This window comes from Artemia sp. Qi Xiang Cuo, chromosome 14, assembly GCF_049724085.1.
Source record: "Artemia sp. Qi Xiang Cuo chromosome 14, ASM4972408v1, whole genome shotgun sequence".
Classification (NCBI taxonomy): domain Eukaryota; kingdom Metazoa; phylum Arthropoda; class Branchiopoda; order Anostraca; family Artemiidae; genus Artemia; species Artemia sp. Qi Xiang Cuo.
This window is the reverse complement of record NC_142807.1, coordinates 13,235,813-13,248,253: the sequence shown is the minus strand read 5'-3', so window position 1 is coordinate 13,248,253 and position 12,441 is coordinate 13,235,813. Positions and strand designations below refer to the sequence as shown.

General features: G+C 34.0%; 1 protein-coding gene across 2 annotated transcripts in view; it reads right to left on the bottom strand.

Annotated features, from left to right (window-relative positions):
• Positions 1–12,441, bottom strand: part of LOC148944155 (uncharacterized) — a 131,171-nt gene that overhangs the window by 10,270 nt on the left and 108,460 nt on the right. Inside the window, exons 8-9 of one of the 2 annotated variants that reach the window (XM_089100035.1) lie at positions 11,785–11,947; positions 1,959–2,105 (exon numbers count right to left, since the gene is read on the bottom strand). In XM_089100035.1, the coding sequence (XP_088956161.1) occupies positions 2,061–2,105; positions 11,785–11,947 (208 nt within the window). In that variant the 3' untranslated portion in view covers positions 1,959–2,060. Of the gene's footprint in view, positions 1–1,958; positions 2,106–11,784; positions 11,948–12,441 lie in introns of those variants that run through there. The other variant, XM_089100036.1, reaches the window with a different exon arrangement.

Genomic DNA, 12,441 nt, shown 5'->3' with positions numbered 1-12,441 from the left:
ATAATGTTTAAGCTCAACTACTTGGACTTATCCTGATTTATCCTAGCAGGAATTCTTGGCTGCAAATTTGATGTCGAAATTTCTTGAAAAAAATTCAGATTCTTTCAAAAATGGGTTCAAAATAAAAACTTAGAATACCATAAATATATTATGGGGAAAGTTTAAGCTCAACTACTTGGACTTATCCTGATTTACCCTAGCAGGAATTCTTGGCTACAAATTTGATGTCGAAATTTTTTTTTACAAAAATTCAAATTCATTCAAAAATGGGGTAAATTAGCAAATAAAAACTTAGAATACGATAAATATATCATGGGGAAAGTATTCTTATGAAAAGTAAAGAGCAAGTGCAAAATTAATGATAGTTTAAACTAGATATCAAACACAAAATGAGCATAAATCACCCCAAATAAAATCGATGCTACCACCCCCTTAAGTCTCTCAAAAGTCAAGAGCACCATTTCTACGCCACTGAACGCTAATTACGCTGCCAAGTTGAAACCTTTATTTATCCAAATGATTTTTCAATTTGCAAGGAATAGATTTAAACGAAAAAAGCCACTGAAAAAAGTTAGTAGAATACTATTTTAGTAAAATTAAATTAATTTGTTGCCATAAATATAGTGCTGATTCGAGTCTGACGAGTATAGCTAAGAACACAGGGATTTGGAAGGAATATTTCTTGACCCCAAGCAGGTGTGCCAATTCCCGAAAATATAGGAGGACAAAGGGGGCAATAGGTATGCAAAAAGGGGAATTGAACAAAAAGGTTATTTATCAAAATCTAGGGGGAGGGGCATTGTTTTCGAATGAAAATACCCAAAAAGTTTGTTTTTTAATCTAGGCATAAACCAGAATATTTTAAAAATTTTCTTGCTCCCTTTCCCCCATTGGTCCCCTTAACCTCAAGTCAACCAGAAAACACAACTCCTGACTAATCACTCAACAACAAAATTCTTCTAGGCATACTTCCAGCATAAGAAACAATACTTAAGAACAATTATCATAACTCATGGTAGAATGAAGTCAGCATGGAGCAAAGGGTTGCAAACTCTATTCATGACGAAACAGATCAGAATCCACAGCTCTTTTAAGTTCATACCTAGTCTATAGAATAAAATATGCTGGAGATGCTAGCTTTATTGAATTTTTAATTGGTGGTTGTCATCAAAATAGGGTTTTGAGGGTATTCCCAAAATGTCCAGAATTGTTTTTAAGGGATTTATTCATTAATGTCACAAGCTATTTTCTATTTTTACATTTTCTCTGTATTAATTACTAGAAAAAATGTGAGGTATAAAAAAATTTTTATCTCCCCATTCGACAATTTTCTTTAACCATTGAAACCACGCTTCGAAAATGTATCCCTCTTTAAGGGGAATTTATATATATATCCCTGTTTATTACCGTTGGTAATACATCCATCATTATCAAAACTATGAGGAGAGTCAAAATTGAAGAAGGCTTTCGACATGAATTCCCTCAACACACGAAAAAAAAAATATCGCTAGGAAAGGGCCTCAAGAACCTGAACGCTCCAAAATGGTTGGGATCTCTACCAGATTAAATAGTCCCTATTCGGACATATAAGTTGTAGTCCCTATAAGATGTTCAATACAGTCAAGCTGATATAACAAGGCAAAGAGGAGGAATAGGAAAAGGCTTTATGCACTCCTCAGTACATTAGCTTCGAATATTAACTGAAACTCTACCCCTCACACTTAAACCATATTAAACCACTTTTAATTTACTATCGCTTGGTAATTAACTTAGGGCCCACTTCGGCGTCTTTATCGTCACAAACTGTACCACTGTCCCAAATGCAGCCAAAAACACCTATGTGTAATCACCTATGCGAAATGTGTTTCACCCTTGGGTGAAGTGAGTTAACATCCGAGATTCAACTATTTACTCTATAGAAAATTTTGGTAGAAAAAATGATTTAAAAAATGATGGAATCGATTACTTAAGGTTTTATTCCAGATACAAGAAAATGACACATTGCAACATCGTATATTCGTATATAAGGCAGCGGAAAAAAGTGCTTGAAAACGGTGTTCTTAGAGTCCCAATTGAGTTGATACATCCTTCGAGAACTTATTAAGCTAAAAAAATAAAAAAAAAAGATTTAATTGAAATGAAATTTACTAAATTTAAATACATTTTGTGCTAGTAAATCCTACATAAAAATTATCAGGTAGTGATTTTCAATATTCTTACGTTAGCCTCTCTTCGTAAACTCATAAAACACGCAGTTTCCAAGAAGTCTCTCCAACAAGCAGCACATAATCAACAAATTTTGATTCCACATGAATATATTCATGCAGCCAAAGCAAGGCCGTATCCACGGGGGGAGGGGGGGGGGGTGTTGTGACTAAGTTATCTGGACTAACAAAACATTTTATCTGATAATCCAAAGTTTCTCGTTTTGCAGATAGTGGATTTAGCTTTCTAACACATTTTGAACTTCATTGAATATTTTCTACAAAGATCCTTTTTGGGAAAGTCAAGTTTCTTTTCTAAAATCATACAAATTTCCATGCTGTAATAGTAACGAATTTTTCCAAGGTTCTTTATCATCTCTTAAAGGTTGTGCCCCATCAAAATTTTTCAGATGATGGGGGCCTGAAATATAAAAATCATAGGCAGCGCAATAGAACTGCCTAAGTAAAGAACAATGTGGGGACAATGTATTATTATTTTCTTTCTTTTTTTTTGGTTTTAGACCAGGGCACTTCGTGTCGAAGGATTTGTCGTAGAAACTTCAAAAAGGGTTCATTCGATTGAAAATTGAAAGGGCTAATATCCTTTTTAATAGTCGAAAGTGATTGGAGGACAACTAACACTCCTCCCAAGCCCACCATTTCCCCAAACACATCCAATCAAATTTTGAGAGAGCCATTTTGGTCAACGTAGTTGAGAGACCCAAAAATTATGTCTCTGAGGATGACAACCCCGCACAGCCTTCAGGACAAGGGTTATAACTTATGCACTGGGTGCATATAAGGTTTATATAGAAAGGATGATCGTTTAAATTCGGAGAGGCTCATAGGCTTGGTAATCAGAAGTTCTAGTGCCCTTTTTAAGATTCAGAGTGATCAGAGGGTGGATATCCCCCCCCCACCCACACGCACCCACCTCGTGTTTTCCCGAAATGCAATTTAAAGAAATTTTGAGATGGCCATTTGTTGTCGTAGACAATTCAAAAAAGGCTCATTCGATTGGAACTTGAAGGGCCTAGTGCCCCTTATAATAGTCAAAAGTGATTGGAGGTGAACTGATCCTTCTCACACGCCCACCATTTCCCCAAACACATCCAATCAAAATTCGGAGATACCCATTTTGTTCAGCATAGTTAAAAGGTCCGGTAATTATGTCTTTGAGGATGACAAACCCCTCCCTCTCTACCTTCGGAGTAAGGGTTGTAAGTTATGCCCTGGGGGCATGTATGGTTTTTTATAGAAAGGGTGGTCATATAAACTTCGGAGGGGCTCACTGGATTGGCAATCAAAACTTTTAGTACCCTTTTTAAGACTCAAAGTGATTGGAGGCCGGATATCCCACCACAGCTCGTATTTTCCCAAAATGCATCCAATAGAAATTTTGAGATGGTCATTTGTTGTCGTAGAAACTTCAAAAAACGCTAATTCGATTGGAAATTGAAAGGGCCTTTTTAATAGTCAAAATTGACTGGAGGGCAAAAAGCCCCCCCCCCCAGGCCAATTAATTCCCAAAACAAATCTAATAAAAATTTTGAGCCATTTTGTTCAGCGTAGTAAAAGATATGGAAATTATATCTTTGAGGATGACACACCCCTCTTCAGAGCCTTCAGCGCAAAGTGTTATAAGTTATATCTCAAGGGCATACAAGATTTTTATAGAAAGGGTTGTCGTATAAACTCCGAAGGGGGCTCATTTGATTGGAAATCAACTTTCTAGTTCTAGTTTTTTAAGAGTCAAAGGGATCGGGGGCAGCAACCATTCCTCCCCCCCCCCTCCTACCTTTTATTTTTCACGAACGCATCCGATAAAAATTTTGAAATAGCCATTTATTCAAAAATAGTCCAAAGATCATATAATAAGGCTTTTGGGGTGACAGAATCCCCCCGAGTCTGGGGGTAAGAGTTGCAAGTTATGCCCCAGGGGCATGTAAGGTTTCATGGTAGAGGTGGTCGTGAGAACTTTAGAAGAGGCTCATTTGATTTGAAATGTACAGTTCTAGTTCCCTTTTAAAAGTAAAAGATGATGGAGAGCAACTAACCCCCCTCCCTGACATCCTCTTTTGCCAAAACAGATTCAATTGAAATCGTGAGATAGCCATTTCGTTACCAATAGTCCAAAAATCATATAACAATGACTTTAGGGGGGGGGGCACTATCTCCCAGAACCCATGGGCAATGGTTGTAAGTTATGCCTAGGGCATGAAAGTTATTTATGGAACGGGTAGTTGTATAAACTTTGGATTGGACGGAGCTCTATTGATTGGAAGTCGGAAGTTTTAATGCCCTTTTTAAGAGTCAAAAGTGAATGGAGGGACGTCAGCCCCCCCCCCAAGCCTATCCTTCCCAAAAAAATATCCGATAGAAATCTTAGGAGAGCTATTTTGTTCGACATTGTTGAAAGGTCCAGTATTAGGGATGTCAACCTCCCCACAGTCCTCAGGATAAGGGCTGTAAGTTAGGCAATTCGTTCATTGTTTAAACATGTTATATTTATTGAGAAAGGTATGCATGTTTGACCTTTACATTCCAAAAAGAAGAATGGAACTCAGGTGAGCCTTTCAGAGAATGTTGAGGGGTGTTGAACTAAATCGAAACACGTTATGTGTATACTGATTGTCAAAAGGATACAACACAGGAATAACTGAGTATGAAAACTCAGGAAATGATAAGGGAGATGATCAAGAAGGGAATATTTGCATGCTATCAATACTACTACAACTACCACCACTTCTACTACCACACTGCTTCATATACAGTATTAAGGGGAAAGTTGAACTATGTCAAAAGACGCTATGTGCATGCACATTGTCAAAATAGCGTTTCTCAAGTATTGATTTGGGTATTCAGTTGAAACTTTCAGAGTATACTTAAAGGGGAAGATCATCTCACCAAAAGGCAATATGGGCACACTACTGCTAATACTACTGTTACTGCTACATTTACATTTACTACTAATTCTATTGCAACTAATTTCAGGGTTAAGAGCATTGAGATGAAAATTTCGAGAAGTATATGAAGATACAGATTATCCAAAGGACATGTCAGCAGTGTCATAGCAATGGCTAATTGTATTAAGTTGAAACTTCGAGGAATTGATGAGAGGGATGTTCTACTGACCAAAAGGCAATTCATTAATACTAATAACACTAGTAGTACTACCGCTATTCAATACTATTACTATTAATACACTAATACTACTACTATTACTACTATATTACTATATTACTTACTATTACTACTATATTACTATTACTATTAATAGAGTAATTCAATACTACTACTGAATATTGTTACAACAATGACTAAGGGAATGAAGGTGAAATTTTCAAGGAATTTTGAGGGGAGTGAACTGAATCACAACACGTCGTCTATATGCGGCTTGTTAAAAGTGTGTAACAGCAATATCTTTGGAACAGTTTGGTGTGTGAAGTTGAAACTAACAGGGCTTGTTGTGGGGGATTTTGAACTAACCAAAAGACAATATTTGCATCCTAATGCTACTGCTTCTACTCATACTACTGCTACTGTTACTATTATTTCTACTTCTATTACTAATACCGGCACTAAAGCTTAGGCTACTACAATTCATTCTACAGCTACTATTACTGCTACTGCTATTAAAACTAGGGATGTTAAGGCGAAAATTTTGGCATAAATAGGAACAGTATGGAACTAAATCGAAACACACTATGCCCACACAGGTTGTCAAGCGGACGAATCAGATATGCCTCAGAAATGGTTGATGGTATGCATTAATCTGAAACTTTTAGCGTGTGTTGAAGGGGATGCTGAAGAAACCAAAGGTGCTATGCGCATACTGCTTCTAGTGCTACTGCGCAAGCTAAGGGTATTGAAATGAAGCTTGTAAGGAATATTTAAGAGGATGTTGAACTAAATAAAAAAAAAAAAAAAAACTAGGAGCATGTGAACTTTCAAAAAGGTGACAAAGCAATATCTGAAGAACTAATTATACTATTAATTTAGACCTTTAAGGTTAAGTTGTGGGGAGTTTTGAACTAGCCAGAAGGCACTATATGAATACTTTTAATACTATCACTACAGTTAATGTAACAAATGACCCAAAGGTATTAAGATGAAACTTTTAGGGAACATTTGAGAGTTTCAATTAAAGGAAAAAACTATACCCAAGCAGGTTTTCAAAAGGGCATTTAAGGATTAAACCTAGAACGAGTAGAAATAAGTTCATATAGTAAACCCAACTTAAAGCTAAATGATAACATTATGGACGAATAAATCAGACCTAAAACGAACATGAACTGCATTTACGACGCCAAGATCACGTGACCCTTTGACAAAAGGGTTGGGTGAGCATTAGTTTCGTCTGGTTTCTTCGCCGTCGAGTAAATGTTGTCTTTGTTAATCCCTCTGAATTTTTTAAATGTTAGGTCTTACTTTTTTCTTTTATATATATATATATATATATATATATATATATATATATATATATATATATATATATATATATATATATATATATACATGTATATATTTGATGGCTTTCTTATATCTTGTGTGCAGCTTACATTTCTTGAAATCTCTCTCTCTCTCTCTCTCTCTCTCTCTCTCTCTCTCTCTCTCTCTCTCTCTCTCTCTCTCTCTCTCTCTCTCTCTCTCTCTCTCTCTCTTTTAATTTTTTTATTTTAATTATTTTGTGTATTGGTTAAAAAAACAATCATGTAAACAATATGTAGTGCTGCCTCTAGCTGTATATATATATATATATATATATATATATATATATATATATATATATATATATATATATATATATATATATATATATATATATATATATATATATATATATATATATATTATATATATATATATACAGCTAGAGGCAGCACTACATACTAGAAATATCATTGAAACTTTTAAAGGAGCTAATTCAAAATCCCATTATGCTTTAAAACTAAATGTTGCTTTAAACTAAATCAAAACGCATTGTGTTTTTGGATGCCAATAAAACACCTCAGCAATATATCGAGAACGACAGGGGGTATCAGCTTGAGACCTTTGGGGATACTACTATTACTACTTCTGTTCTTACAATTTAAATAGATAAAAAAAAAAAAGAGTGTAAATGTATCCAGGTTGTCAAAGAGCATATATAGAATCTGTTGGGAATGATGTTAAGTTTAATTTTTCAGGTCAACTTCAGAAGCTATAAAATAAAATTAAAAAAAAAAATATTTGTGTCAGGATTCAAAATTTCCTACAACATACAAACAGTGACCCATACTATGGGTTCTTATAGAAAAAGACTGAAAAGGTATAAAATATTATTTTTTCATGAAAAAGAATATGTCAATTAAAACGAACAGAAATTAGTTTAAAAAAATTTCCCAAAATCGAGTTTTTCAAAGAAAAGTAAAGAGCTCTATTAAGCCAAGAATGAGCAAAAATAAAGTCATATAATCTTCCAAGCGTAAAACTACTCCAAATCACTATAAAAAAATAAATGAAACTCAAGACGAACAGAAATTACAATAAATAGCCGAGTGAAGCTCAAAACGAGAAAAAAATTAACATGACCAGGGCTGATGACCAGGCCTTCTCAAAACCAGATCACAATTTGCGCTTTACTGAAAACAAAATACGTTTGAAATGTTTTCACTTATCCTACTTTCATAAATGAAAAATCATAAGAACTTTAAGGAATAAATTTCAGCATATGTCAATTAAACCGACAATCCATGGTCATTTGTTTTTTGTTTTTTTCAGTAAAGCGCAAATTGTGTTCTGGTCTTAAGAAGGCACGGGGGGTCATCACCCCTGCTCATGTTAAATTTTTCTCGTTTTAAGTTTGATTCGGCTATTTATTGTAATTAATTAAAAAAAAATTCCACATAATAAGTTTTTCAAAAAAAAACCAAAGAACTCCATTAAACCAAAAATGAGCAAAAATAAAATCAAATAATCTACCATGAAAGCGTGAAACTACCACAAATCAGCATCGATAAATAAATGAAACCCAAAACGAACAGAAATTACAATAGATAACCAAGTCAAACTCAAAACGAGCAGAAATTGACATGAGTAGGGCTTAAAACCTCTATGCCTTCCCAAGACCAGAACATATTTTGCACTTTACTGAAAAAATATAAATGTTTTTACTTTTATAACTTTAAGAAATCAAACAATAATAACGTTTTGACTATTGAATATCAGTATATGTATATTAAAGTGACAATGCACATTCCATTTGTATTTTTTTTCAGTAAAGTGCAAATTATGTTTTGGCCTTTGGAAGGCATAGGGGTTTTGAGCCCTATTTATGTTTATTTCTGCTCGTTTTGAGTTTGACTTGATTATTTATTGTGATTTCTGTTCGTTTTAGGTTTCATTTATTTATCGATGCTGATTTGTAGTAGTTTCACGCTTGGTAGATTATTTGATTATATTTTTGCTCATTTTTGGTTTTATGGAGTTCTTTACGTTTCTTTAAAAAACTTATTCTGTGGAAAAAGTTTTAATTAAAATCTGTTCGTTTTATATTGACGTAGTCTTTTCAGGGAAAAAGAAAACAATACTTTAAATCGTTTCGGTTTTTGAGACTTTATAGTTTGGCCTGCTTTTTGTATGCTGGAGAAACATTTTCAGCAATTTTTAACAGCATACACCCTTTTAAAAATCTGGACACAAATAATAATGTTTAAATTAGTTTCATCCCTCATTTAGTTGACCTGAAAGATAAAACTTGATACCATTCGCAAAAAAAAAAAAAAATCTGTTTAATTTCTACGATAGCTTGGATACACTTACACTATTTTGATTTGGTTAAATTTTAAGAGAAGAAGTAGCTCCGAAAGTTTGAACATAATACCCTCAGTCGTTCTTGGGATACTACTGAGATACCTTGTTGGAAATTAGCATTAACACAGTGCATTTTGATTTAATCTTACGGCAACATTCAGTTTTTAAACATAACGGCAAATGGGAAGGTAGGCGTGGGAGGGGGATCAGTTACTCTCCAATCACTTTCGACTAATAAAAAGGGCATCAGCCCTTTCTATTTTCAATCGTATGAGCCCTTTTCAGAGTTCCTACGACAACCCATTCGATACGAAGTGCCCTGGTCTAAACAAAAAAAAAATTAGTAATACATTGTACCCACATCAATCTTTACTATAAAAATGTCAAGCCTTCCAGTCACTTTCGACTGTTAAAAAGGGCACTAACCCTTTCAATTTCCAATCGAATGAGCCCTGTTTGAGTTTCTACGACAACTCTGTCTATAAACACCTTATATACCCCCAGGGGATAACTTACAACCCTTGCCCTGAGGGCTGTGGGGGAGTGTCCTCCTCAAAAGCATAATTTCTATCTGGAAAGCAATTACGCTGAACAAAATGGCTATCTCAAAATTTTGATTGGATGTGTTTGGGGAAACAGCGGGCGTGGAAGGGGTGTCAGTTGCCTTCCAATCACTTTCGACTATTAGAAAGTGCACAAGCCACTCCAATTTCCAATCGAATGAGCCCTTTTTGAAGTATCTACGACAACTCCTTCGATACAAAGTGCCCTGGTCTAAGGAAAAAAAAAATAATAATACATTGTGCCAACAACGTTCTCTACGTAGACAGTGCAATTGCGCTGCCTATGATTTCTGTTCGTTTTGAGTTTTATTTGTTTATTGGTAGTGATTTGTGGTAGTTTTATGCTTGGAAGATTATTTGACTTTATTTCTGCTCATTCTTGGCTTAATAGAGCTCTTTACTTTTCTCTGAAAAACTCATTTTGTGGAAAGTCTTAAAATTAATTAATTAAAGAATCCATCATTTCCATGGTTTTCATAGGGTTTTTCGGTTGGAGGTTCGGGATGCACTGCTCCCACCCATATGAAGAAAACATTAAAAATTTATATAAACAGGAAAATAAGACATTCAAATTTAAATCTCGGTGAAAACAAAGCTTGAGGTAGCACTCCCCCATGATGAATTTCTTGGCGATGCCCATGATGCCCCCACCACCATCGCCTCCTTTTATACCAGCAAGCATACGAATGTTATCTTTTATGTTACACACAAACAAATTTCGGCAAAAAGAGGGTAGCCATCACCCCACCCTTTTTTGTGGTTTTGCAGAGACTATTCTCTGAAGAATTGATCCTCCAAGACCAGTAAATTACGTAAAGTTAGAAAATATAACTATATTAGCTATTATATTATATTAGTTATATATTAGTTATTATATTATATATTATATTAATTATATTAGCTATAAAATATTAGTTATAGTTTTGTCCCCTTCTTCATTACACCCATTTTTTCATTACACTAAGATGTAATGAAATAAATTGGATTTCCACCAATGTAATTTTCAGAAGCACTTCGCTTCACAAACGCTTTGTCTATGTCTAGTAAAATGAGTCTGGGATCTGGGATCGATGGAGGCCGAAAATTAATATGTTCGGTTTAAAAACTTAAAACTTAAAGCTCGCCCTATTAAAACCAGCTAAAACTTTGCTTCCCATATTCAAAACTGCAGTTTTTCCTTCAATAACTAAACTACCAACAATAGTAACAAGATGTCTACCTTATATCATTAACCTGACTATTTACGTTAATTTAAAAATGCTTCAAAATATTCATTGAGGCATCTTATCATTTTATTGAATTTATTTTCAACATTCAGTTTTAGCTTTCATAAAGTTTGTGTGAAATCTTCTCGGCCGCGGTTACAAAACAAACAAAAAGAAAAACAAATCATTCCCCATGTGGAAAAATATAAGTGAAAAACTGTGGAAATTTTTAAGTTTTTATCTATATTAAATTATAAATCAATTCTGCTTAAATGAGCAATTTATGATAATGCGTGACTATTGATTCAACACCATTATTTCTGCAATAAAAATTTCGTGTTCATGAATTCCCTTCCCAGGAAAAATCCGAAGATCCGAATTCTTTTTAGATAATAGCTCAAAACCTCTGTTTCCCGGTTCTCAGACATGTTGACCTTCACGGTATAATTGTCATGACATCATGTACTTTTTGATAATCTGTTAGTCCATATAATTAAAATAGGTGAATTTGGGGTCAATATCTACCAAATCATATTATTGAGTTAGGACTAAAGTGAATACACCATTCAATGCCTTTTTTTATGCTGATTACGAATATAATAAGCATTTCTATCGGAAATTAATTTCAGCCCCCCCCCCTTTATATGCCAATTCAAGGGTTAGGTTAGGTATAGCCTATATAGGGGTGGGGGCTGAAATTCATTTCCGATAGAAATGCTTATTATATTCGTAATCAGCATAAAAAAGGCATCAAATGGTGTATTCACTTTATTCCTAACTCAATAATATGATTTGGTAGATATTGACCGAATTTGGTATATTATGTCAAAATAAAAAGCAGATTCTTTCATTTCTTTTGATTCTTTAATTATTAGGTCAGCATAAAAAGCAGATTACAATTTAATCATAATAATATAATTAAAATTACCTTTTTAAATTTTCGGTTTCTCTTTGCAAAGATCACTTTTACTTGTAGTTGATTACTAAAGACTGTCAGTAAAACCGTGTTTTACTTACCAGGTTCAAGACTACAGGTTTTCCTTCATTTTGCCAGTTTATTAACTCTTGTTGAATAGACTGTATCTTACCCAGTTCTTTGGTGACCTTTTCAAGAGCATTCGCAGCTTCCTTTTCCGAAGACTCATATTCTATGAGTCGGGCTTCCCACTCACAACGACTTCTAAGAAATAAAAGAATTAAAATATTTTTTCTACAAATGATATCTCAGTAGCCACAAAAGGTGCTGAAGCGGGCTACTTTAATTTTAAAATCACTAAATTAATATTACAAAAGTAAGTAATTGTTTGTTATGATATCAATTACTAATACAAAAGATTAACATAAACACATCCCTTCCGAATGCCACAACATGATATGGAGGGGGGATAATCAAACAAATTCACACAAAATAATAATAATTAACATTAACCTCGGAAGAGGTTTAAAAAGCAAAACACAAAATCTACATCATGTACCCTGCTACCACTAACTAAACACTCAACACTCAAATCCTTCCTTAAAACCTCAATCAAAATAAAACACAAAATTTAATGATTTTATACCAATTTAATCTATCAACTATGCATTTTATTAAATTAAGTTATTAAAATCATATTTAGAAAAAACAATAAGCTGATTAGGCATGAGAACCAAGATTAGAATATTGGAAGATGA